At 54.6% G+C, this 26,357-nt stretch overlaps 2 protein-coding genes across 5 annotated transcripts in view; both read right to left on the reverse strand.

Annotated features, from left to right (window-relative positions):
• Positions 1-2,653: 2,653 nt before the first annotated feature.
• Positions 2,654-10,315, reverse strand: prdm1b (PR domain containing 1b, with ZNF domain). Of its 3 annotated transcripts, XM_086178240.1 has the most exons (7): positions 10,139-10,315; positions 9,743-10,012; positions 6,538-6,657; positions 5,425-5,665; positions 4,193-5,043; positions 3,981-4,109; positions 2,654-3,801 (listed from the first exon to the last, which is right to left on the reverse strand). In XM_086178240.1, exons 2-7 carry the CDS (start codon positions 9,911-9,913, stop codon positions 3,250-3,252), a joined length of 2,064 nt encoding a protein of 687 aa, XP_086034366.1. In that variant the 5' UTR covers positions 9,914-10,012; positions 10,139-10,315; the 3' UTR covers positions 2,654-3,249. The 3 variants fall into 3 exon arrangements, with proteins under 3 accessions (XP_086034366.1, XP_086034368.1, XP_086034367.1); XM_086178242.1 differs by lacking the exons at positions 6,538-6,657; positions 9,743-10,012; positions 10,139-10,315 and adding an exon at positions 5,997-6,522; XM_086178241.1 differs by lacking the exons at positions 6,538-6,657; positions 9,743-10,012; positions 10,139-10,315 and adding an exon at positions 5,997-6,522 and having other exon boundaries at positions 5,425-5,732.
• An 11,870-nt stretch (positions 10,316-22,185) lies between these two features.
• Positions 22,186-26,357, reverse strand: part of epha10 (EPH receptor A10) — an 80,167-nt gene continuing 75,995 nt past the window's right edge. For both annotated transcript variants that reach the window (XM_086178182.1, XM_086178183.1), the window contains 3 exons: positions 24,363-24,553; positions 24,130-24,294; positions 22,186-23,850 (listed from right to left, as the gene is read on the reverse strand). In XM_086178182.1, coding sequence (XP_086034308.1) covers positions 23,736-23,850; positions 24,130-24,294; positions 24,363-24,553 — 471 coding nt within the window. In that variant the 3' untranslated portion in view covers positions 22,186-23,735. The remainder of the gene's footprint in view (positions 23,851-24,129; positions 24,295-24,362; positions 24,554-26,357) is intronic.

A 26,357-nucleotide genomic window follows, 5' to 3' on the forward strand; every position in this document is an offset into this window, starting at 1 on the left:
ACGGCTCCGGGTGCTAAATTCTGATCTTGAATATAAATACTGGCTCCACATCACCCAAACAGAAATATACTATCAATACCATTAAATATACTATCATGTTAACACTACATGCAATCACTGAGTCATAAGAAGTTAAACATAATACACTAAATTTACCACAAATAATACATTCAACCACTCAATATTAGGTAGAAATGCCAAATACTAATGTAATACCGACTACTAGTAAATGCTCAAACTAAATACACTCAAGTCTCATACTAATATATAATATGGATACTGAGATAGAATTCAAATATTGAATACTACCACTAAATACTGTGTTAATGTAGTACTGACCATTGGGAAATACTCAAAATTCTTATACTACATTTAAATACAATACTGAGTACAAATACTATGACTCCATCTTGAGAACATTTGGACTAATGATCACATCATTTGTATAATAGTTAAACATTGAATTCAATGTGAAAATCAAAAAAGAGAAGAAAAATTGGAAGACAAATTTGTCCTGAGCGAAACTTCATCCTTGAATATGTTACACACACACACACACACACACACACACACACACACATAAAATATGTGTGTGTGTTTTTTTTTGTTTTTTTTTTGCTTTACTGAAGGTAGTAGTTAGTTATTTTTCATTTCATTTTCCAGGCAATTGAAAATTTTCCAGACAATTGTTTTCGACAGCGAGCATTGCAGTACTGCGAGTACTGCATGCAGTACTGTGAGTACTGGATGAAGTACTGTGAGTAGTGCATGAAGTACTGTGAGTACTGCATGAAGTACAGCGTGTACTTCACGCAGTACTGTGAGTACTGCATCCAGTACTGCGAGTACCGGATGAAGTACTGTGAGTACTGCATGCAGTACTGCGAGGAATCGGAAGTTGCGAGTGTGACGCAGGTGCACCTCCAGCTTCCGCCGCTAGGTGGCGCCACCACGCCCTGGAAGCCCAGGCGGAGCCTTGAGGAAGCTTCTGCTTCCCAGAAGTCCAGCTGTTGAGATGAAGCTGATGGACTTCCCGGAGCTTCCTGGTTCCAGGGCCTTCGGGACCTGATCGCACTGCATCTAAAGTCCAATCATGATATTGATTATCTTATTTGAGGGCTTTGAGAGTCCTGCACCAAGGAGGGAAATCAGGAGATCCAGAAAAGAATTGTAATAAAAGGAGAATCGTTTCCTTCTCGGTGAACCAAAGAAGGAATGATTTTGGCCCCATCGTAACACTAACAACAATAATAATAACAATAATAATAATAATAATAATAATACCAATAGTTGCCACTCGCAGCCAGAAGGTCTCTGGTTGGTTCTTGCAGGGTTCCTTCCTGTGTGGAGTCTCCATGTCTGCTCCATGTTCTCCAAGCGTCTGCATGCGGTTCCTCAGGGTTCTCCACGTCCCTCCCGCAGTCCAGACACATGCAGGAGGTTGATGGAGACCCACGATTGTCCAGACGTTTGGACGAGCGGGTTCATTTCTATCAATTTATCTTTGAATGAGAGGTTAAAAGGTAGTTTCTCTCTGAATGATGAGTGTGTGTGAATGAATATATAATGATAATAATAATCATTATAGCTAAAGGGTAACTGAAAGGTGATGGACAATGCTCTTGTCAGGAGATTATTAATTATTTATCATTTGTTTTATATTGCTTCTTATTTTTGTCATTATTTTTATGTATTTAGTCGCCAGTAACCCGCACTGATCAGCTCAGTTTATGTTTTTTTACTCCCTTCTTTTTGAACAATCTTTGGAAGATCTCTGGAAAGCCTGCGTCCTCCAAGCTGCTGCAGAGGGTGGTCTCTGTCCTGAAGGACGGGGGCAAAGCGTCGGCCTGCGATGGGTCGCGTCTCCCGCTCGTCCCCCGGCGCCACCCGGTTGCTGCTGTAAGCAGCTGTTATCTGAACTAGTTTACACATTTTACACAGAGGTTTATATTTGTTATTTTTTCTGATACGTTTGTGTGCAACTGTTGTCATTATTACATTTACAACCTGCGCTCTTTGGAGACCCAGCATTATGAATAGTGAGAATATATTTATGATAATCACAGTGAGTAATAATGATAATAATAATCTACTGAGGTCAGGGTTCGTCTCTGGAGCCTCTATTTTTTTTTTTTATATAATGACCAAAATCCAGATTGATCAAGTTCAGCTTGAGTCACTGCCAGGCAGCTCGCTCATTGGTTTTTGTTTCCTTCTTTTATTTCTGTGCTTCCTTTTTTTTCCTGTAAATGTATTTTCTGAATGTTCCTAGAAAGCATCTTGACCCCCCCCCCCCCTCTGCACCGCCGCAGACGTCAGGAAGTCCAAATAAATCTGCAGAAAAGATGACGTAGCATCGACTGCGGTGCAACTGGAGTGCAGTTTTATAGCTCGGCTCCTCGGCCGCCTGCGGCCGCACCTTCGCCCCAACGCTCTGTCCCTTCACCGGCGCTACCGCCTGCATTTTGGTAAAAGAATGGGGTACAATAAGGGGTCACTGTGCACACAGATGGAGAAGAAGAAGGTGGAGGAAGTTCCTGTCCAAACACGGCGGCGAGGTCGGACGGAGGTTCACACTGCGCGTCCTGCGCGTGACCTTGAGGTCGTCCAAAGCCCGAGGCTCTTATGACGAAACAGGCGACACTTTCCGGTGTGTAGAAACAATATCTTTAATCTGCTACGTCAGCTCGGTATAAAAAGTAGCAAGAAAATATCCTCTCACTTATAAACTCTGCACATCTTCACATCCAAAGGTTTGAGAAAAATAAGAGCGGCAGGTTTCTCGAGGAGGAGGAGGAGGAGGTGCGGAAAGATGACCACTCTGACGTTTTCTCTTGGCTTTTTTTTCCTCTTGAAATTAAATTAGAAATAAATAAAAGAGATTGTCACACGCTCACGCAAACACACACACAGACACACACACACACACAGGATTGTGCAATCGTCACGAAGCTCAGACACACGGCTAAGTACGTACGCTCCTACATAAATAAACCTACCCCCCTCCCGACAAAGAATTATAACTTAACGTATAAAAAAAAGCGACATAAAAATTCTACCTGAGTGAAATCTGTTTAAAGTAATTCACAGCTTAACAGGATCCTCTGTTTAGTCAAGATGGCGGTCGGCCATGTTGCAGAGTCTTTGGGATGCGGGTGTTTTGGTGGCGCTCATCGGCTCCTGGATCGGGGAGTCTTTTTTAATTTGGCGATGCGTGCAGTTCCGGGTTCCCCCAGAGGGGGCGCTGCGTCACTGGGACTCGCTTTTGACGGCGGCCCGTTGGTGGAGGTGGACCACGCTGGCCCGCTCCTGGTAGACCAGAGGGGGCTGGGCGGCGGGCGGCGCCGGCGCGCCGACGGCGACGCTCAGAGCCTTCAGCAGGGCGGCGGCCTCCTTCTGGTCCTCCTTCCCTTCGCCCTCCAGGGTGCGAGCCAGCCAGCGCTCCACCGCCTCCTCCACCTGCGGCGCCGACGCCGTCTCGGCCAGCGCGTCGGCCTCCTGGCTGGCGTCGAAGCGCTCCACCATGTCCTTCACGTGCGCGCCGAGCGGGGCGGCGCCGGCGCGGGCGCCGCAGCCGCCCCGCTGGTGGACGCGCAGGGAGAAGCGGTGGAAGAAGCTCTGCGAGCACAGCGGGCAGCGGTAATGGCGGTCGCGGGCGCTGTGGAGGCGGCGGTGCAGCTTGAGGTGGATGTACTGCGTGAACTTGATGCCGCACAGCTTGCACTGGTACGGCTTCTCGCCCGAGTGCAGCCGCAGGTGCGTCTTCAGGTTGCTGGTGCTGCTGAAGCGCTTCTGGCACACCTGCCGGGAGACGACACGCCGTGACTCACCGCCCCGTGACCGCGGGGACGTCCGCCTCGCCGGCGTTAGCATTAGCGCCGGATCGCTCGACTCGTTCTCGCGTCAAACCGGTCCGCACGCCCTCGTCGTCACGGGAACGCGCGGCGATACCGGAGGCGTCGGAGGCGACTGTGACGCACCTGACACTGGTGCGGCTTCTCGCCGGTGTGCACCAGGTGGTGCTTCTGCAGGTGGGCCAGCTGGGTGAAGCTCTTCTTACACAGGCTGCACTGGAAGGGCCTCTCGCCGCTGTGCACGCGGAGGTGGACCTGCGGACGGACACCACACCTCCGGGTCAGGGGCGGGAGCTCGACCGGCGCCGGCGTCCGTCGACAAAGGGGCGGGGCTTTACCTTCAGGTTGGACAGCTGGCCGAAGGTCTTGGAGCAGATGTTGCACTCGTACTTGATCTTGCCGTTCTGCTTCTTCAGCGGGTACGGCAGCGACTTGTGCCCGGGACGATTGCGCAGAGCGCCGCCGCCGCCGCCGCCCTTGCCGCCGCCCAGCGTGAGGTTGACGGCCTCCTCGCAGCCGGCGGCCGGTTGAGGCGAGCCGCCCGGCTTCGGGAGCGGGGACAGCTCCGGGGTGGCCGGGGCCCCCCGCGGCGGCGACACGTTGGCGGTCAGCTCCTTCAGGCCGCCCTGCGGCGACGCGGCGTACGGGAGGAGGCCGGCCGGCGCCACGGCGGGGTACGGGAGCCCGTCGGCGCTCAGGTAGCCGCCGTACCGCAGGGGTCTGGAGGGCAGCATCCCAGGGAAGGGTTGAGAGTAGGCGGGGAAGAGAAGGTGCGGGTAGTTGTACGGAGGCAGGAGCTGGTAGGGGCTCTGCAGCGCTCTGGTCTGCGAGAAGACGGGGTAGGAGGACACCAGGCCCTCCTTGTGGCCGTAGAGGCCGTGCAGGTGCAGCGGGAGGCTCGGCGGGCCGGCCGGGAGCGCACGCCGCCGCTCCGGCGAGTAGGGACGGGTCGGCACGACCTCCGGCCGAGGGGAGGGCGGGACCCGCCGCCGCTCCGCCTCCGCCTCGTCGCCACGCTCCTTCTCCGTCTTCCTGCTGAAGTCCACGATCTGGTCGTCGGGGGTGTCTGGCGGCGTGTCTCGCTCCGGCATCTCCACGCCCGCCTTCTCCTCCGCCTCCTCGCCGCCGCCGTCCTCCTCCTTCATCCTCCCGACGAGCCACTTCTGCTCGCCGCCGGCGCCGGCGTGCGCTGGAAGAGACGAGGGGACGCCATTAGAAAACCAAAAAAACAGAACTGTAAAGTGGACTTTACTACGAACTCCACCCCCGCCAAACTCTGAGGGACCTGCCGGAGCTCAGAAGGTCAGGGATGGTGATTCCAAATGACTCATCAGACTTCGACCTGTAACATCATGTGTGTGTGTGTGTGTGTGTGTGTGTGTGTGTGAGGTCAGCGATCATCAAAGATAACATCAGGCCTTCAATCTGAAACTGCTGTTTTTTCACCAGACCAAGTCAACATGAAAGTGAGAAGCTACATCACCTGTGCCCCTCCGCCCACACACACACGCACACACACACACACGCACACACACACACACACACACATCCAATCAGACCAGACACTCACTGTGTTTGGTGTCGTCGTGGCGACCGCACAGCCTCTGGGCGAACTCGTGGCTGTACCACACCAGCAGCTCCTGCTTGGGCTCCACCGGGCGGACGGTGTAGAAGAAGACGTCATGGCCGTTCTGACACGCCACCAGGTTCTGCTCGGACGGCGAGCGCGCCGGGTTGACGTAGCGCATCCAGTTGCTCCTGTTCACGTCGTAGCCGTCGATGAAGTTCCGGAGGTGCCCGCCGCTGTAAATCTGAAGGGGGCGAGACAGCCAATCAGATCGCGGCTCCTTCCAGGAAGTCGCCTCCGGCAGCATCGACCTTTAAACACACACTTTCGGTTGTTTGCGTCACGTGACTTTAAATCCCTGGAGGAAACACACATCTGGGGATACCTGGGAATTCACTTTGTTTAGCTAATAAGCTGACGCGATAATAACAATATAAATATAAATATACATAGATATACATATACATATCTATGTATATAAGAATATACAACATTTAGATCCGGCAACCTGAAAATATCTCACATTAAACACAAGCTGACGGCGGCGGCGGCGGGAAAAGGTCGGCCTCTGTTACCCCTTCCATGTACGGTGAGGAGTCCCACCTCGGCGCTCCTGCGTGCGTGTGTGTGTGTGTCGGGTTCGAACTCTCCTGTGCGTGTGTGTGTTATCACCGGCGTGTGTGTGTATTTGAAGCGGTTGAACGTGGGCGTGGCCTGGCTTTCCCGCCCCGTTTCACTCTTTCCTTTCTATTTCTTTTCTGTTCTGTTTCTCTTCTGACGGCCTGAACCCCCTCGGGGCGCCGCCGCCTCCTCGCCAGGAAAAAGGAGAAGTTTTTGATAGAAACAGGAACTGTGACTAACTCGGGGGGGTTGAGGGCGACGGGTGGGCCAGGCGGCCGACCTGGGGGGCTTCGGAGGAACGTGCCGGAAGGTGTGACTTCCCAGCAGGACCTGCTGGGAAGTCACACAAGAATTTCCCAGATCTGCTGTCCGGACGCGAAACGCAAAACGGGTTCTTTAGAGTCGCCTCTGAGTTTCACTTTGGAATTACCTTTGAGCATGTGTGTGTGTGTGTGTGCGTGTGTGTGTGTGTGTGTGTGTTTGGGTGGTGCTTACCCTCCAGAAGTACTTCCTGTTGGCCTGCTTGGGGACGTTGTCTTTGGTGTAGATGTCTCCTTGCAGGGGTCCGAAGCGCGTCCCCTGCGGGATGTACTCTTTGCTGAACACGCCGACCACCTGTGTGTGGGGGGGGGGGGGGCAAAGATGGCCGACGTTCAGCTGAGAATATGTATAAATACACGGCACCTTTAAATAGCGGGAACAGCTATTAGTCAGCTGTTTCACAAGTCATTGTGGAAAGCGAAACCAGTGTGTCTCACACACACACACACGCACATGCACGCACACCGACGTGCACGCGCCTGTCGTGTCCAGCCAGCCGGCTCAGCGGCGGCGACCCACTTTCCGTGCTGACGACTTAAAGGAATCAGGGGAATTACACTTTCGCTGACCCACTCCAGTGACCTCTGACCTGCTGTCCTCACTCGAGTGGAGGAGCCGAGGGTGGAGAAGGTGCAGGTGCAGGTACTCGCAGCCATAACACCGTGGAAAACAACCTAAACAACTCTGGCTTTTGCTCTTTGTGCGGCTCTGATAGGTCAGGATTGCAGAAGGTGGCGGAGGCGCCGACTCACGGCGGTGTTGCAAAAATGGAAACGTGCGGCGGGTTTTACAGCGGTGACGAACGACGCCGTCTTTGTTCTGCTTCTCGCCGCAGGGCGCTCGGCGTGTCATACTTAAGAACGGGTTCCTGAGTCATCTTCTCCTCCCGAGCTGAAGTCTACAGTCACTGCACCTACTCTGATCACAAGTCAAACACACACACACACACACACACACACATGCATGCCTCCAAAAAGTCCTGGATCAACACATCAAGTTTGTGATTCTAATGAAGAGCAGGCTTGAAACCTATTCTTTAGCGTTAGCGTTAGCGTTAGCGTAGCCGTCGGTCTCCTTCCCCCCACTCTTCCTCACTCGATTCTTCTCCCGAGTTCTAGGACTTTCTTGTGTCTCTTATGAAAATTAAATCTAATATTGTATCATGTTAGCTCTTAGCATGTAGCTGTTCGGCCGTCACGTCCCGACCCTCACACTCTCCTCGTCCTTCGAGGCGCCCACATGGAGGTGGTCTCAGTCCAGGGTCTCCCGGGGGGACGGTGGCTTTCCATCCCGAGGGACGGACGGGCCCCCCAGGAGCGAGGGGGGCCCCGGGGGGTCCCGCTCGAGGACACCTCGGCAGGAGCAGCCGGGCGTCGGACCGCCAACCCTCCGCCACCCCTTCACACGGGGACGCGTCTTCCTCTTCATTCTCCTCGGTGGACTCGCAGCCAGGCTTGGGGTCATCTCTGTCACAATAACACCCCCAAACACACACACACGCCACCGGCGGTAGCATCTGTGGCTCACACACTCTTGAGGAGCTTTGCCCCCCCCCCACTCCCCCGCATAAACACACACTCTCTTCCTGCCATCCAGGAATTATCATTCAAAGCGACCCTTGGGGAGGATTAGCACAACAGCTAGCCACCTTGTTTTTCTCCAAAGAAGGGATTACATCTTCTTCTCCTTTTTTAAAATAATGAAGAGCGGTGTTGGCCAAGCCGTGTGTGTGTGTGTGTGTGTGTGTGTGTGTGTGTGTGTGGAGGGGGGGGCAGGTGCGTGTGTGTGGAGTCACCGAGGCGCTGTGATGAAGCAGTGTGACAGCGACATTGTGCCGCACCACTGTTGCGTGACTAACAAGCCGCTAACCGCTAACCGCTAACTGCCCGGCCAGGTCAGAGACTGCTGGTGGGGGGGGGGGGAGAAAAGGCAGTGTGTGTTGTTGAGTTCACCCACGCCACCACACACACACACACACACACACACACACACTTCTCCAGATCTCAGAATAGCCCAACGCCTGGCCGCCCGCCTGCTCGTCCCCAACGAAAGTTAATCATCTGGTTTTAACCTAAATCCCCCCCCAACTAGCACCCGTTGCTAACGCCCATCTGCCACGTGCCCCCCCCCCCCCCCTTCACGCTCTACCCATGTGGCACACTTCCGAAGACAAGGAAGTTCTAGCGGGCGCTCGCTAACCCCCAGGCGACGCGGGGGTGGGCGTCGGGTCAACGTGGTCGCCGGCGGGGGGGTGGCGAGCGCGGCGGCCATGTTGACCAGGAAGGCGTTGCTCACCTGTCAGCAACCGACCCGCCAACCCAAAGGTTCTCCTGAAAAATGCCACGGAAGGACGAGGAGTCAGATTTACTGGCAGCCGCAGAAGTGTGTGTGTGTGTGTGTGTGTGTGTGTGTGTGGGTTGACAGGTTCTCATCAAGCACGTCGCTGACTGTGCCCGGACATGCACGGCTCGGCGGCGAGGAGGAGCAACCGGGAACTACAGGAAAACAGGGAAGCGGGTGGCGGCGGCGAGCGTTGTCATGGCGATCAGCTGTAAAAGCAAGCATTATTGGTCTCCGTCTTCCCTCTAAGGTTATGCTTCTCCTAGAAGACGTCATTCTGAAACCAGGCCAGGAGACCAGGTTTACTCAGGGCGAGGCTTCCAGTGAGCTGTCTGTCAGCTGACTGACGCCTGGGGTTATTATGGTCTGTCGGGACAGGTAAACACGCCTGAGGGAAGTGCTGATAGCAATGGTGACATGGAGGGGAAACCCAAGGCTCAAGGTCTAAGGACAGGCGTTACACACACACACACACACACACACAAACACACACACACACACACACACACACATACACACAGACACACAAACACACCCACACACACACAGGTAGTAACACACGCCTGGGGGGGTGCAGGAAAAGGAGGATTGGCCCATGAACTCCTGATCAGATTGACAGGTAGGTGTGTGTGTGTGTGTGTGTGTGTGTGTGTGTGTGTGTGTGTGTGTGTGTGTGTGTGTGGACAAGAGACATCCCAAGATGGTGTCATAATGGATGTCAAGCTGTCATGTAGCGTCCTTAATTTCCCCCTGCCCTGCATTCACACACACACACACACACACACACACACACACACACACACACACACACACACACACGCACATCATAGAGCTCATTAGTCAGCAAACCTTTTGTTCAGGGGATCCCCGCACAGATGCCCCGACGGGATGTTATGTAACAAGGTGGAACATGGAGGTCTTAATCAGAGGAACCTCCAGGTTCTGAGGGAACATCGGCGGGTGGAGGTGAAGGTAGAGGTGAAGGTGGAGGAGAAGGTGGAGGTGAAGGTGCAGGTTCTACCAAAACATCTGCTCTCACCTCATTGTCGGGGCCATGCTGAAAGGCGAGGTTTCTTGGTATGGAGGTGATGGCCCTGGGCAGGCTGAAGCTCGGGCTGGACACCTGGTCCGGCACGATGTAGGTGCAGTTGAAGGCGAAGTCGGCCTCGCTCCAGCCGGCGGCGTCTCCGGCTCCGCCCTCCAGCCTCATGGCGAGGGAAGCGCTGGTGGATGTGTTTTGGTTGTGCTTGCTTCGGCTGCGGCGCCGCCTCCACCCGTCCTCTCAGGCGCGGCGGTTAAAGCTCAGGATCTGGAAGGGAAGACGGCGGAGAAACCTCAGTGAGACGGCGGATCTTCTCCGGAGAACATGCAGCTCATCTCGCACAGGAGGAGATGGAGATGGAGATGGAGATGGAGATGGAGATGGAGGACTTACTGTGACACATTCCTCCAGCTGCAGCTCCTGCTGTCTTTGGCCATGACACCTTCCTCCACCTTCTCCTCCTGCTCTTGTTTGTTTGTTTGTTCCTGGTCTCCTCCTCCTCCTGCTCTCCTAGATCCCCAGCGGCCGCTCCGTCGCCGTCCGTCACCGCAGAAACTCTCCAGCCCCGGACGCCGCCGGGCTTTTTTAGCCCGGGGCGTCGGCCAATCCCGAGCCGCCGCTAATCACATGACCTCGCCATCTGACATACAACTGTTTTTTTTTTTTTCTCTCTGGACAACAACATCAGTGACGTTGTCCACTTGGCCAGCAAGTGGCTGTTGTGATGAATGCTCTCGCACACACACGCACACACACACACACACGCACACACACACACACACGCACACAAAGAGGAGATGTTAATGAATGAATAAAGGGGCGGCAGATGGCCGGCGTGTTGCCACTGGAAAACACACTGGTGGACTTTTGCTTGGTTTGGCACTTAATGAGCAATCTGCTGCCACCGTATCTCCTTGACCTACATCTCCACGTCTTTAAGTAAGACCCCCCCACTTCCACCTCCTCTCCTCCAGAAGACCCCGGCCGGGTAAACAAACCTCTGAGAGGACGAGTGGGGACTCGAGCGCACCTCGGACACGACGTGCGCATTAGAAAGCGATGTAGGGCAGGTCACGGCGGCTGCACAGGAAGGAGACTTAAAGGCGCGTCTGGTGACCGTTTACTTTCAGACACACACACACACACACACACACACACCTCACCTGCACAGAAATAGCCGGGAGAAAAGCAGCGGCTTAACGCTGGCGGAGGGGCGGGGGGGTTATGAAAGAAAATAACAACAAAACTAGCATGCCGGCTAATGCTAACATGCTACATATCAACCTTATGTCAGCTTTTAACCTGATAAGTCATTTTAAACACATGCAACGCCGTCCCCTTATTTTCCATTTCATGCCACATTGTGTCCGGTGCACGCACACACACGTACACACCCGCGTACACACACACATGCACACACACACATGTACACACAGCAGTCCCGACAACCCTGAAATAGTAAATTGGCTGCCATATGGCAAGATTGCTATTCCAAGAGGGCAGCTTTGCTGCCAGTGTGGCGTGGGTGTTAAGGGTAGGTGTGTGTGGGGGGGTGGAGGGGTGTGTGTGTGTGTGGGGGGGGGGGAGATCCTGGCTCTTTCACTGGCCGCCTTGGCTAATTTGATCTAGACAGTCTGGGCCGAGGCTCAGGCGCTCAGGTGCTCGCCGCCGCCGCACGCCAGGCACACTTTTCCAGAAAGGTGAATCCGGTTTCCAGGCCGAAGGGGGGGCAGACGTGCCGAAAGGATAAGTGTTTGTCGGGAGGAGGCGGTGGAGGTCAGGGAGAAATCAGGCGAAGCTGCGTGACCCAGGACGGCGTGAGTCTGGGTTCTGGCGCTCCGTGGCGTGCAGAGGCCGCGACTTCCTGGCGGCGCCTCCTGCAGGCGTCCATCTCCGTCCCCTTCACTCTCCCCGCTCATGGCGCCCTCGCCATGGAAACAGACCAGAATCACGGAGGACGACAAGCTGAAGGTGCCGTACATCTGCCCCCCCGTGATCCCCTGCGCCCCCCCACAAATAAACCAAACAGGGCAATTAAGAGCGTTAAGTCAATAATCCTATTTTTCACCCATCAATAACCACCCATTCCTCCAACTCAAGCCAGGAGAGGCAGAGGAGGGCTTTGACACACACACACACACACACACACACACACAAACACACTTCATTTAGCGCTCGTGTGTTTGCGTGTGTGTGTGTTTTACCCCTCTGTGTGTATCTTCAGCGCGTCCCGACGGGCTTCAGCTGAGGACGGGACACCACGCGTCTCTATTTCCTTTTTCATCAATTAACAGAAACAGTCAGATAAATATGAACTCTTTATCTGGTGAGCGGCTTTCAAATTAAAATTAAAACAATTAAAATCCAAACAAATGTCTCGTTCTGTTCCAGGAAGACGGGCAGCTACTTTTCTTCTTCTTGTCGGCTGAAGCTAACATGAGTGCAGCGCCAGCGGCTCATGTGCTTCCAGGCATCGGCGGTGCTACCAAAGTGTTTTATTTTTGCCTGGCAAGTTTATAATCCAATGTGAGCTCTAACACTTTATTGTCCTGCAGAAACCGGGAACGGAACGGTGAAGCTTCTTTTTTTTATTTTGAATTAAAATAAATCAGTAATGTGAATGAACTGCATCGACTCGTCCAATGAAGCGTCTCCAAGCATCTTGGAATTGATTGTTTTCTGCATCGCTAGAAGCTAAAACTCAGGCGACTTTCCAACTCTATTCCAGGAGAGAAGCTCCTCACACACACACACACACACACACACAGCTTTTGTGTGTGTGTGTGTGTGTGTGTGTGTGTGTGTGTGAGATCTGCAACTGTCAGGCCATCTCACCACCATTGTCTCCTTGATATATGGCTTGTGTTTCAGCAGAGGTCCAACAGAAAGTCTGCATCATCACACACACACACACACACACACACACACACATACACACACACACACACACACACACTCCGCTGTGATGCTGTATTTTGTAGGCTTGCCATCAGTGGGAAAACAAACAAACAAATGGATGTAATCCCTGATGGCGGCCTCCGCTGCCGTGACCTCGTCCCGCTCGCACAGGAAGTTTGGAGCCAACAAACAACTGGCGGCGGCGGCGGCGGTGTGTCATCATTTCCTGTTTTACTGGAGGGTTGTTGTTTACTGGCCCCGGCAGCTTAGCCCCCCCGGACCCCCAGATCCCTTTAACCAGAGGGATAATCCTCCCCGACTGAACCTTGAATATGTTAGATTACGTTATTACGTTTTATCACCCCGCTTGTTTACCGGGAGCCATCTTTGTTTTGGTCGAGGAGATCGCCGGCCTTTGGCCTTTTTTGGAAACGATTCAGCCAATCAAACGGTCGGCGGTGCGGAGCGGGAGGCCTGGCATGCGGCCGTGTTCATAACTTCTGAAAAAAAATAAAATCTATACGTTCTCCAGAGGCCGTGAGGGTCAACGTATAAATAATCCAAGAGTGATTTAATCTTTCATCTAATCCCAATCCGCGAGAGGAGAGAACGCCGACGCCCCGAGACGCGTCCTCTCATTTCAAACGGGGTTAAAAAGACAAACAAACATCTAGAACCGCTCCAATCCCTGCCGCCTCCATCTGCCTGAACTCTGATTTGAATTATATCTCATGTATCTTCCAGGATGTCTGGAATATCACGCCGAAACACGGGCGTGCAGATGAAACCCCGCCCCCTCCGATGACGCCCAGAGGAGCCCGGCGCCATCTTGACCTACGACCACACCGGGCTCCTCTCCTGGGGAGTCACCTTCAGGTCTTCATCCTGGGGTGGACGCCCTCTCTTTGGTTAAGAACCGACAGCGGCCTTCAAACCTTCCTTTGGAACGCTACAGTTAGCGTTAGCTTAGCCCCTAGCTATGCCGCCATAGGTTTGATCTGTCGAGGCAAATCCCATCACGCTATCATTGTATCGTGTCAGCTATTAGCATGTTAGCACCACTGTTTCGATGGCGAGAGGTGGTTTGTGCCTCCAGACTCTCCCACGCCCTCCGTCTGGATCTCAGTCCCGCCTTCTGTCTGGCCGTCCGGTCGAGGCAGAAGGCCATCGGGATCCTTCCGGTGCGTCCGATCCTTCTCGCTCCCGGAGGAGGGTTGGGTTTCCTCCGATCATCTCAAGAGGCTGGTCCAGACCTGCTCTGCGGGGAGAGGTCATCAGACGACTGGCTCGGTTCGGAGCCGTAGAAATATATACTAGAAATAGAAATTGACCTGAGCTCTGACTCCGGACTCGAGGTCTCATTTTGAAATTTTGGTTGAGGACAGCAGGAGACGTCCTGCGCGGACCTTCATCCATCACCTTCACCTTCATCGCGGGACGGGACGGGACCGGTGGGTCGGGGGGGTTGGAGGCCGTGGTCCACCGAAGCAGATAGTACTACATGATAGGGTTTTACAGGCCGATGGAAGAACGGACCGAACAGGAACAGGAGAACCCGACAGGAGTACTTCCCAAGTACCCGGCCAGGTTTGCCCCTCTTGCCCCGGAGGTAGCAGGGGGTCCAGTTCTCCGGGCTGGAGGTGCCGTTTATCTCAGCCCGCCGGTTTGTGAGCCGGTGGTATCGGACCCTCGCTTAAACCCCGGGCCGTTGCTTTCTCCGTCCGCCCCCCCCTCCGAGAAAGGGGGTCGAGGGGATCCGGTTGAAGGGGGCGGAACCGGGTCGGCGCGCTTTCGGCCGCTGGTCAACAGGTGGGACCCCCCGCCCCTCGCGCCCGACTCCACCCGAAAATCTCTCAGACCGCCGGATAGAGGAGGACTTTAGCCGGGGATCCGTCTGGCAGACAGGGAGGGGGATTTTCAGCGACAAATCCAGCGGATCGATAAAAATGTCTGCTAATTAGTCCGACGGCAGGAGGCGAAGGCGGAGGAGGGGCGGGAGGAGGAGGAGGGGCCGGACCGGAGCGAGGAAGGAGAAGAGAAAAGAAAAAGTCTGGCCGATTCAGAGGCGAGGAGGGATCGGGCGGCGGCGAGGAGTCGCTCCTCGCCACGCTTCCTGGCCGCGGCCGGGTCCGCCTCGGCCTCGCCGCCGATCGGTTTCCCCTGACCCCAATCTCTGCTCTTCCTCCCACCTTTCCTCCGCCCCTCCTCATCACCGCTTTGACCTAAATCTCCCGGTTTAATCTCCTCCTGGTTTCTCGTCTTCTGGATAACAATCAGCCCCCTAATTGTCTTTATCTCGCTGGTCTTTTATTGTCGGGCGGAGGGGAGGCCGCCACCGCTGCCGCCGCCGCCGCCGCGCACACGGACAAATGATCGATACCGGGCACGGTATCATTGATTGTCATGAGTCTGAGGTCCACCTATCAGGTTTGTCTGGTCGTGCCAATAAAGAGCAGCCGTCCCGGGATTAGAACCCGCGACCCCGGGCACGGAGCGGCCAGATCTCTGGCGGCGCTCGCCACGCCGCCGCGCTATCAGGCCCGACCGGGCCGGAGCCGGCCCTCCGGCTGATTGGTCCATGGAGCCGAGGTGACGACACGGGGGGCGGCGGTGCTGGTGGTGGGGGGGGGTCGAGGGGGGAGTCGGGGTGACAATATTCAGAACAATAACAGATAATCCCGGCCATCTGTCGAGGAGCGTCTCGGCTTGTTTACACCCGGACCTTCTGCAGGAGACGCCTTGAAGACCTCAGGAAGGGAGAGGACTTTCCTTATTTACCGGATCTGTGTTCCCGCCTCCTCCCCCCCGCTCGCTTTCCCAGTGGGTGAGTCTGGGCCGGGCGGGTGACACCGTCTGACTCGCCGCGCCGTAATCTGACGTGGCTAATCTAATCTCAGACGGGCCGGGAGAGCCGGGTCTCCGCGGCCAATTAGGGCCCGTCTGCACGCCACCAATGGCGCACCAATGGCGCAGCGACGGGTGCCGGGGCCCGGCGGCGGCCCGGTCCCTGTCCCCCGGCCCCCCCGGCCCCCCCGGCCCTCGGCTTATATCAGCTTCCAGAACGTCCCGCCTGCTCGTCCCGGTCCACTTTCATCCCCGCGGATCAGTGACCCTCCCTGGACGGGACGCCGGAACCCCGAACCCGGACGCCTCGGTTTCCCTCGTTGGCGCCGCGCCGCCCGCCCGGGCGAGGGGGGGCTCGGCGTCCCGTTTCCATGGCGATCCACATGGGCGTGACCCGGCGGTGAGGTAACTACCCGGCGAGGGGTCAGAGGGCGTCGGGGGGGTCAGAGGGCCTCCGACAGCTTGTTTTCTCATCAAGCCGGTCTCACTTAATCACCTTAGCTAAATTAGTTTGAAATTAGCCCCCCCGCCCGGCAACCCCCGCTCGTTTTCACAGCTTTGCGGATTAGACAGATTACACGTCTGAAACTCTGTTTTTGCCCCGGAGGTGGTCGCCCACCCCGTCCCCGTCCCCGCCGTCGCCGCCGCGAGGTAACCTTCAGGTTCCGCCACATAGCCTCACGCTTTGACCCCGACTTCCTGTTTGGCCTCATCAGCCGCCGCCGCGCTTCACGCCGCCGTGCACAGGTGGGGACGGCGTGATGCGTTTGCGGGTCGTCGGGAGAAACGTCCGCCGTCGGAGGTTCTGAGGGTGAAAGTGCCGCTGGCTTGAACAGCGGTGAGGTCTGGACACCGAAGATCCTGCGCTTCCTTCTGCTCCACCTCCAGGTGAGGAACACCAACTCCCCGTTTGGCGTCAGCGTCGCTGTTTTAGACACGATGTGTTTGTGTGACGGAAGCGTGGGAAGAAGGTCCGTCCTCTGAGGTTCTCAGTCGTCCAGGTCGCCGGATGAACTGGTCAATTCTTCTCCTCGTGGCAAGTGGACTGAAGTTCTTGACCCGCAGATGTTTCAGCCGTCCACCCAGAGGCCTCTTCAGCTCGCGAAGCGAGGAAATTCAAGTCCGGTTGCCACGACGAGAAGATTTGGACAAGAAGGTTCTCCATTCTCCAGGTCGGGGAACCTATCACAGGTTCCCGGATGTTCTCCGGCGGCTATTTCGTCCCCAAAGATCCTGGTGAAATCCAGAGGATCCAGGCGTAAACATCTGACTTCCTGTTTGACCTCCACCGTCTTGATGGTGTGACGCCTTTGAGGGTCGCTGGGACAAACCTGCTCTGTTGGACGTGCAGGAGAGTGCGGTTGTAAAGGTTCTCCATCGCCCAGGTCCCGCAGGTCTCTGGGAGAACCAATCACATTGGCCGGGTGCCTCTTCCTGCAGACTCAATTGGACCAATCAGACGCCGCCTCTCTTTGAGGGGCTGAGGTGACTCCATCCTCAACTCCGTCAGTGATCTTCATCTCTGGTTTGAGATATCGGATATCGGACGCCGGCCGCCACGCCGTCCGTCAGCGAGCCAACAAGTCACCCAGCTGTGATGCTGCCTCCTCCGCTCGCTGCCCGTCCCGTGAGCTCGCCGCTCTGGCCCCGCCCCCTTTTTCCTCCACGGCGTTGACGGGCCGCCCTCCGTCACCCCCCTTTGCCAGGCTTGCTGCCGTGGGTGAAGCTGGTGGAGAACTTCCAGGCTCGGTGCTCCTGCGACACCGACGAGGGCACGGCGTTCACCTTCCAGACCCGCCTGGACGCCTCGCCGGCGCCTCCTCAGCAGCACCTGCAGGAGCCCGAGCGCCGCCAGGAGACGCTCATCCTGCAGCACCACGAAGATCTGGGTGAGGTCGGCAGCGAGAAACCGTGACATCGAAGGAACTCCCCTTTGGATAGCAAAACTTTTCTCCTGAATGAGTCACACTGGGTCGGGCCGGCGGGACACGAAGGTCGCCGCGCTGCTTTTAGCAGGTCAGAGTTCACGCTGGAAAAAACACAAAATACACACAAGCAGGCGGGAATAAACTGAAAAGAGACGGAAAAACCATCGGCGAATTATGAGACAGCGTTATTGCACGTCTGATCACTAAAGACTGGCTCGAATCCGGCCTTCACCGCCCGTCCTCCGAGCAGGCGGGTGCTGGGGGTCTCAGAGCGCCCCCTGCTGGTCCAGCAGATGGAGGCTCACCGTCCTGCTCACCTCCAGCCTTTGCGTCCTCGTCCACCGGCGCCACCTGCTGGTCGGCCACGTGCACGACGTGAAGGACACCCCGGCCGGTGAAGGACCCGCCGCCGGTCATCGGAGGCGACCCGCGAGAAGAAGAGCTCAGACGTTCGGCAAGAAGGTCGTCCAGATCCCCGACGGCCAGCTCTCACCTCGCAACCCCCGACCTCTCGCCCGCCTTCAGGCATCGTCTACCACCGTGACCCAGGGTCTTCGGGGAGGTCCGGGTCGAGGGGATCCGGCAGGAGGACCGCGAGACCGACCGGACGAGACCTTCTCCGCCCCGACCCGAACCCTGACCCTCCCGTGGCGGCCGTGTGGTTCACCCGCCTGCCGTGCCCGCAGGTGTTCTACCGGCCAGGACGGAGACCGGATCCCCGTTTCCTGGTCCACGACAAGAACCTGCCGAAGGACGGGAGTCACCCGGTCTTCCTGTACGGCTTCGAGCGCTCCTTGCAGGGAGTCTTCATCTGCAGGAGTGACCTCTGACCCTCCGCCCCCGTCCTCCCGGGCACTCGCCCCCCCACAACCCGCCGGCGGCGCCGTACTCGGGTCGCCGCACCGCCGTGCTGCTCCTGACGGACGACCACGACGACCGCGCGGTTCCCCTGCGCACGCTGAAGTTCTGCGCCGCCCTGCATCATGGCGTGGGCGGCGGCGCCGCTCAGCGCCAGCAGCTCATGGCCTGTTGGACACCAGCAGCAGGCACAGCTCCAGGAAGTCCACCGCCAAGGTCATCCTGGAGGACACCTTCATCTTCTCCTTCATCACGGAGACACTGAGGCTCAGCTGGAGAGACTGAGGAGGTCGGCGGAGAAGTTACCCCGAAGGTACCCGGACGCTGTTTGGACGCTCTTCAACCGCGCCAAGGTGTCGGCGGACAGAAGGCCTCCTGCCACAACTAGCTTAGCTTTTAGCCTCAGGAGGCCGAAGCTCGAGGCCCGTACAGAATAAAAACCGGGGAAATCCATAACGGTGCTGCTGATTGACTCGTAGCCAATGTAATGTAGCCAAACATTAACAGGCTACGGTTCCTCGTGTTCGGGGTCTGCGGCCAAATCCCACGAGCACCGGCTGAGAGGCGGGGCTTCCCCGGCCGTCAATCACCCAAGCGTTCCCGCCGAGAAGCTTAGAAGGTCCGAGCCGTGCCCGGACACGAGTCCTACGACTCACATTCTCCGGCGCTGCTCGCCGCCAGCAGGGGGCAGTGTGACGCCGCGGCGGCGGGGAGGCGGGCGGCGCAGACGAGGGCGAAGGATGGCGTTGGCAGGGTGGAGGAGCGCAGAAGATTGTCTGATCGGTCACTTGGAGTTTAATCCGGGCTCAGCGGGAAGTTCAGATTTCAAAACTGAGCCCCCCCCACCCCTTTAAGAGACAATGGAAGGGGGGCTGTGGGGGGGCAGGAAGACAAAGCTGTTGAGCTGGTCAGAGGAGACAAGAAGAAGAAGAAGAAGAAGAAGAAGAAGGAGGAGGAGGAGGTGCAGCAGTGATGATCTCCTCCCAGGACGATGCCTCTCCATTCATTCACTCCAGAGCTTCCCCTTCCACGCATGTGCCAGCGCACCTTCCGTGCACGTGTAACCTTCACGGGGTGTGTGGGGGTGTGGGTGTGTGTGTGGGGGTGTGTGGGGGCTCCACCTGTGAAAGCCCGGTCGGTCTACCAGCCCCCCAAAACCTTGCACCCCCCGATAATGCAGGGATTAATTTCTCAAAGCCGATTTGAGCCCAGGAACTTTTGTGCCGGCGGAAGTTTCCCCTTCACACCGGCTTAGAGGTGCAGGACTGCACCCCCCGACACACACACACACACACACACACACACACACACACACACACACACCCTTTATTTCACCCGCTTTAATCCTCACAAGGGTGGGGGGGCTCAACACACAGCCGGGAATCACTAATGTCTTCACAGAAGCTTCTTCTCTTCCTCCCTCTGCCCCCCCCCCCCCCCCCCCCCCCCCCTCCCCAGAGAAAAATTCAAAATAAAGTTCAGTTAATCACGCTTTTTTTTTTAATATTGAATCCAGAAAACCCAGTAGTGTTATAATATTTTTGTTAAAGTTGATTTGTTGCATCATAATTAAATGGAAATGTTTATATATTCTTATTCTCATTCATTCTTATTTTTTATAATCATCATTATGACAACATCATTCCAATTTTTTTATTATAATTCATTTTTTTAATCTATTGTTATCATACACATTCATTTTATTTTAAGTATAATTACTATATTTTTTGTTCAATTTAGTTTTGATCATTTTCATTATTTGTTTTTAAGCGAGTGAAGCCGTTTACCTCCGCGCTGCGTTCACTGACTCTCCAATGGCTGATCTCCATGTTCTTCTCCACCTCCAGGCAGGTGGTCAGGGTTCTCCATCCAACTGGAACATCCGCGGTTTGATGCCCGCCGGAGCCTTTCTGACAACCAATCAATCAATCAATCAATCAATCAATCGATCAATCAATATAGCTTCGGATCATCCGACCAATGAATGAAATGCACGAATGCATAAAGAAATGAATCGATCAACCAATTATATACGTTTTAAAAATTCAATAAAATAAATCGGTGAAGATAAAATGAATGAATCAATAAGATGAAATAATAATAAAGGAAAATAACGAATTAAGGAATCTAAATAAATGAAATACAAGCTCAATAAATACTGTCTTTGAAAAGGATGGAGGGTCAGGGTTCTCTGCCAGGATCCCATGTTCTCCTGCGGCTCCACGTGGTCGTGTCGGTTCTCCACGTGGTTCTGAAGGTTCTCCATCTGGTCCTGTTGGTTCCACTAAATCTGCATCAGGTTGTTTTGGTTCCTCAAGGTCTCCATGGAGAACAGAGATGTTTTTCAGAGTTCTAGTCCTTCGGGAGACATTACATAGATGTTCTGATATGAAGGACAAGATAGAGATATATTAAAAATATACAAATTTACACAAAATAACCCAGAAAATACATTTTAAACAAAAGATTAAACTATATATATATATATATATATATATATACATATATAAAGTGATATTTATATATAAAGTTTTGATTCATGTCAAAAGGTCATTTTAGTTGCAGTGCCGCAGTTTGTCCACTGGGGGGCGCTGTTTGAGAGCGTTATTGTTCATTCCGCCGTTGTGTGGAGTTCACGGTCCGTCTTATATATTATGGGATGTAAGTCCTGGCAGGGCGAGGCAGGCGGGCTGCGGGTAAAGTCGAAGAGTTTTCCCAGAGTCCTTGAACGCACCGTTTCTCCAGGGCTTTAGTATGTTCTCACACGCCGTTTAAAAACAACCTGCAGTCTGCAGATGAAGCTGAAACTAGCAGAAACAACATGGGTCTGTGTGTGTGTGGGATGCATTCACATGTGTGTGTGTGTGTGTGTGTGTGTGTGTGTGAGATTGCATTCACGTGTGTGTGTGCATGTGAGTTCGCATAAACAGCACACTTTCTCTAAAATACAATATGTGGTTGCAACCATCTACTTCCTGGTGTCAAAACTTAGCACCCCAGAACATGACAGAATATACACACACACACACACACACACACACTCACGCACACACACTCTCATAACATTAAATCTGTAATCCAAATAATCCCGCTGACCTGCGTTGGCGCAGCAGGAGTGCATCCGCTGATGAGAGGAGGTGAAGGACCTCCGGCTCCAGTAAGTTCTCTCACACACACACACACACACCCAGATGGACGCACACACACATCACGTGCACACACTCGCCCACGTCTCTCCCACGCGACAGCGTATCTGCATCCGCCGCGACCCGCGCCGGTCGGAGCGTGGGCGCCGGGTAATAACACGCTAGCTAACCTCCGGAGAAAGCGGAGGATTAAGGAGTTCTCACGGCGGAGGAGAGATTATGGAGGGAGGAAGACGAGGCCGGAGGAAGACGAGGCCGGAGGAAGACGAGGCCGGAGGAAGACGAGGCCGGAGGTCTGCAGACGCTGAGGAGCACCGGCCTGGAAGAAGAGGAAGAAGAAGGGTCAGCGCCGGCAAGAGAAAGGTCACCGTTCAATAATGAAATATTCCATCCATGTGTGAGACGCCACCTTCAGGCAGCTTAGCCTGGAAGGGAGGGGGGGAGGGAACACACACACACACACACACACACACACACACACACACACACACACACACACACACACACACACACACACATGCACGCACACCAACTCTGTTTGCAAACATCGATCATAAAAGCATGAATCCATTCATTAGCTACTTTCCATCCTCCAGCCGGGGTCAAAGGGCGCGGAGCCCATCCTGGCTGTGATTGGACGAGAGGCGGGGTCCGCCCCGGACCAATCGCAGGGCTTGATATAGAGACGTCAACCCGTTCTCAGGTCTATCTCCAGCCGGCTGCGGGTGCATCCGTCCGAACGGGAAGTTTAGAAGCGGGCGGCTAATTCGTTGGTTCTGCGATTCCCGATTTGCGCGGGAGGTCGTTGGTCGTCTGCGCGAGGAGGTGTTATTACTGTGTAATAAGCCGGAGGAACATCATCGCCTGGTCGGGAACGAGGACGCCGGACGCCGGATTCACATCCGACGGCAAAATGAAGGGAGAACAAAAGGCTGGCGCTGATTGGAGATCTTTTTTTTTTTTTTATTAACACGGTTCAATATTTCAACAGCCATCAGAATTTTTTCTGTAACGGGTAAAAATCATCAAAAGCTTAAAAAAAACGACTTTATTTAACAGGAGATTATTTTTTTTGTTTTGTTTTTTTCATTTCAGCTACGGCCCTAAACCGGAACAAATAAAACCCTTTACACAGTGAGCAGATAGTATATTCAACACCTTATTCTTCAAACAAATTATAAAAATAGATTTGGCATTTTCAAATACATATGTACAGTAATAAACATGTAACGACACGGTAACAGGGAGGGAGGGATGAACAGAAGTCTTATTCATGGTGGTAGAGAAGTGTACTTGTGCTAGCCACTGTGCGTCTGTTCATACATATGTGTGTGTGTGTGTGTGTGTGTGTGTGTGTGGTTTATTCGAATATGTAAATGTGTGTGTGGGAGAAACACCTGTGGATTCATTTTTGACAATTTGAGAAAAGAGCTCATGGGGAGGAAGAAAAACAAATCTCGCCTCGTCCTGCATTCACACACACACACACACACACACATATACGGACACACACACACACACCCCCCCCGAACGGCGGCGCCTTCCCCCTTGTGTAATAGCATGGTAATAACACAACGGCTACGGCGAGAATTGCGGGGGAATGAATTAAAAAAAAAAGGATAGAGCCGCACAATAACATCAAATGAAATAAACCCTCGGACATCCAAAAAACAAAAAAACACTGTAAGCACACGGTCTCACACACACACACACACACACACACACACACACACACACACACCCTGCAAAGGTGCTGGGTGTGTTCAGAGAGAAGGAGGCGTCCAGGAAACATCCAGGCCTCAACAATACACAGATACTGTGTGCAGACGCTAAATCCTCCGCCGGGAATCTTCTGGCCTCTCCGGCAGACAGAAACAAAGGTACGTAGTAATAACTGGATAATAAACTGTCATCTTAAAAAAAAAACACAACCCTTTCAAATGTAAATAAAGGCGGAGAACTTTCCGACGGGCGGAGAAGGAGAAGGAGAAGCTTCTGTCGCTTTGAAGGAATTAAAAAAGGAGAGGCTGATGTTCGTCGCCGTCCGGGACGTCGTCACGGTTACGGCGACCTCGCCGCCCTCCCGGACGGGGAGTACATTCCGGAAACGTGGAGTTTATTAGTCTTGAATCCAAAACCGGTCAACGCCGGTAAACTGGCGTCACGGTAACAGGAAGCCCCCCCCCAAAAAATCGCAGTTTCCCAACATCTGGGGCGCAGGAAGGAAGGAAGGAAGGAAGGAAGGAAGGAAGGAAGGAAATGAGGAAACAGGAGTGCTCTTTCTTTCTTTCTTTCTGTCTTCCTCTGGCGTGGCGTTCACACCTGCACGCCGCGGCCGTGCATCTGGATCACCTGCGCCCTCAGGGTCTGGATGGCGGCCAGGATCAGCTTCTGGTGGTCCAGCGAGGTGATGCCCAGGCTCAGCACGTCCCTGAGGACCACCGCAGGAGAAGGAGGTCAGCCGGGGTTATTACAGCTTTACTACAATGGCGCCGATTGGTGGGCGGGACGGCGGCGTCGCCCTGAATGAGCTCCCGGCGGGGGAAGCGAAGCCGAGCGGAAGCGCGGCGTTGATTTCGGCGGAATCGGAAAATCGAATCGAATTACGGCGCGGCGATGCCATCATTATTATCATTATCGTCGTTATTATTATTCGGGTTATTATTCACAGAGCGGCTCGCAGGCGCCGGCGTCGAGCTAGCCCACTCACTGCACGGTCATCCGCGCCACCGACTCCAGGTAGCAGTATCCCGCGGCCGTGAAGTTGTCCTTGTAGCGTCCCATGTCCACGGCGTCCAGCCACTCGCCCACCGAGCTGAAGGAGGGGAAGGAGGGCAGGGGCCTCTCCGCCAGCGCCATGGACGAGCTCAGGGTCCTGGGAAGAGACGCGCCATCAGGGACCCGCCGGGGGGGGAGGGCGGCGGCGGCGGCAGCGGCGCTTACCTGCGCGCCAGCGTGGAGGAGCCGATGCCGTCGGGCGAGCGGATGCTCTTGCTGAGGGCGGAGTGGATCTGGCTGAAGCTCGGCCGCTCCGTCCGCTCCTTCTGCCAGCAGTCCAGCATCAGCTGGTGGAGGTGGGGGGGGCAGTTGACCGGGGCCGGCAGCCGGAAGCCGTCCTCGATGGCCTTGATGACCTGGAGAGACGACATCTGGGCTGCAGAAACCCTCCTCCGCAGGAAGCCACCAACACGCTTCCCGAGCGCCGGCGACGCCGTTGCCTCCCTCGACCGCTGAGGCGCCACCTACCCTCCCTTCTACCTTCTGCCTTCTACCTTCTACCTTCTACCCTCCTCCTTTCTACCTTCTTCCCTCCTCCCTTCTACCTTCTACCTTCTACCCTCCTTCCCTCCCTCAGCCACTCCGAGGTGGCAAATGGCCGCCCCGCCGACAGCGACGAGAACGGACGGCCGATCAATCACTTCCCCCCCGAACGGTCCGAGATCCTCTTCTCTGGAACCTTCTCCTGATCTCCATCCAGGGGTGGACACCTTCTCTTTAAGAACAGGCTTTCTCTTTGAGACAGCTCACCATTAGCGTTAGCCTCGGCCCTCCGTCTGCCGCCACGGGCTAACTCTTCTTTTTCCCGCTCTACAAGGGCACAACGAAGCTCCCCCTGACCTTCTCTGAACTTCTCCACCAAAACGAATGCTGCATCTGCGGTATCTTTCCATCTTTAGCGGCCTTCTGCTCAGGGTTCGTCCATGATGTGGTCAAACTTTGCTAATGTTGTGCTCTGTGTAGAGCTGGAAGTGACGAGAAAGGTATTTCTTCTCAATGATGGGCCTCATATCTTCCCGTGGTTCGATCTACTGCGGCATCTCGCCTGCTGTCCACCATCATCATGTTTCTTCTATGAATACCAAAGCTATCACTGTAGCATTTCGTCAATTAGCATCGCTAGCTCTGTGGGTTCTATGTGATAGAAGACTTTCAGCCAGAATAAAAGGAAAGGTGTACAAGACAGTGGTGAGACCAGCGATGATGTTTGGACTAGAAACTGTTCCAATGACCAAAAGACAGCAGGCAGAACTAGAGGTTGCAGAGATGAAGATGTTGAGGTTCTCTTTGGGAGTGACCAGGATGGAGAGGATCAGGAATGAGTCTATCAGAGGAACGGCACATGTTGGATGTTTTGGAGAGAAGGTCAGAGAAGCCAGACTGAGATGGTTGGGTCATGGACAGAGGAGGGATAGAGAATATATTGGTAGACGGATGCTGGAATTGGAGCTGCCAGGCAAGAGGTCTGGAGGAAGACCAAAGAGAAGATTGATGGACGTAGTGAGAGAAGATATGAAGGTAGTTGGTGTGAGAGAGGAGGATCCAGAGAAAAGGGTGAGATGGAGAAAGTTGACTCGCTGTGGAGACCCTGAGGGGAAAAGCCGAAAGAAGAAGAAGAAGAAGAAGAAGAAGCTCTTCGGTGCCTGTCCTTCCCAAGCTTGTCCATCACACTCTTGGCTTCTCTCTCTTTTTACCCCACTGGTGGAGGCAGAAGGCCGGCCACATTGAGCAGGGATCGTCCAAGGGTAGCGGTTCTCCTGAGGGAAAGTTGGGTTTTCGTCGATTATCTCAAGGATTGTGTTCCAGATGTGGAAGTTGTCATCGGACGTCCGGGCTGCGGAGTTGCCGAGTCATTTGTAGCATGTGCGATGGGCTACAGCGTTAGCCTTTCATTACCAAGCAGAGGGGCAAGGACTTGTATGTTCGTTGCTTCTGTCTTTGGAGGAGAAGCTACAGCGTCCAGGAGGGAGTCGTCCTCCGACGCGAGATCCCACCGAACATCATATTCATCCGTCGACTGATTGTTTCGGCACCATCGCGCTCCTCTGGACCTCCAGGCCCGCCAAGGTGGCCTCCGTCCGGAGCCGTGTCCGATGCATACCGTGGCCCCGGGAAGTACACTCTCCGGAAAGTCGGAGGATAATCGTAAACATGACATCC

The sequence above is a fragment of the Fistularia commersonii genome, chromosome 30, assembly GCF_037954325.1.
Source record: "Fistularia commersonii isolate RoL2024-O1a breed Wild chromosome 30, RoL_Fcom_v1.0, whole genome shotgun sequence".
NCBI classification, from domain to species: Eukaryota; Metazoa; Chordata; class Actinopteri; order Syngnathiformes; family Fistulariidae; genus Fistularia; species Fistularia commersonii.

Bases quoted from the DNA above. Each gene is read 5' to 3' on its own strand.
- prdm1b (XM_086178240.1), bottom strand. From the start codon at position 9,913: ATGAGGCTGGAGGGCGGAGCCGGAGACGCCGCCGGCTGGAGCGAGGCC. The intron at 6,658-9,742 runs GTGAGAGCAGAT...CCCCACACACAG, and splicing joins AGCATGGCCCCGACAATGAG to GTGGTCGGCGTGTTCAGCAA. The intron at 3,802-3,980 runs GTGCGTCACAGT...GTCTCCCGGCAG, and splicing joins AGAAGCCGCACCAGTGTCAG to GTGTGCCAGAAGCGCTTCAG.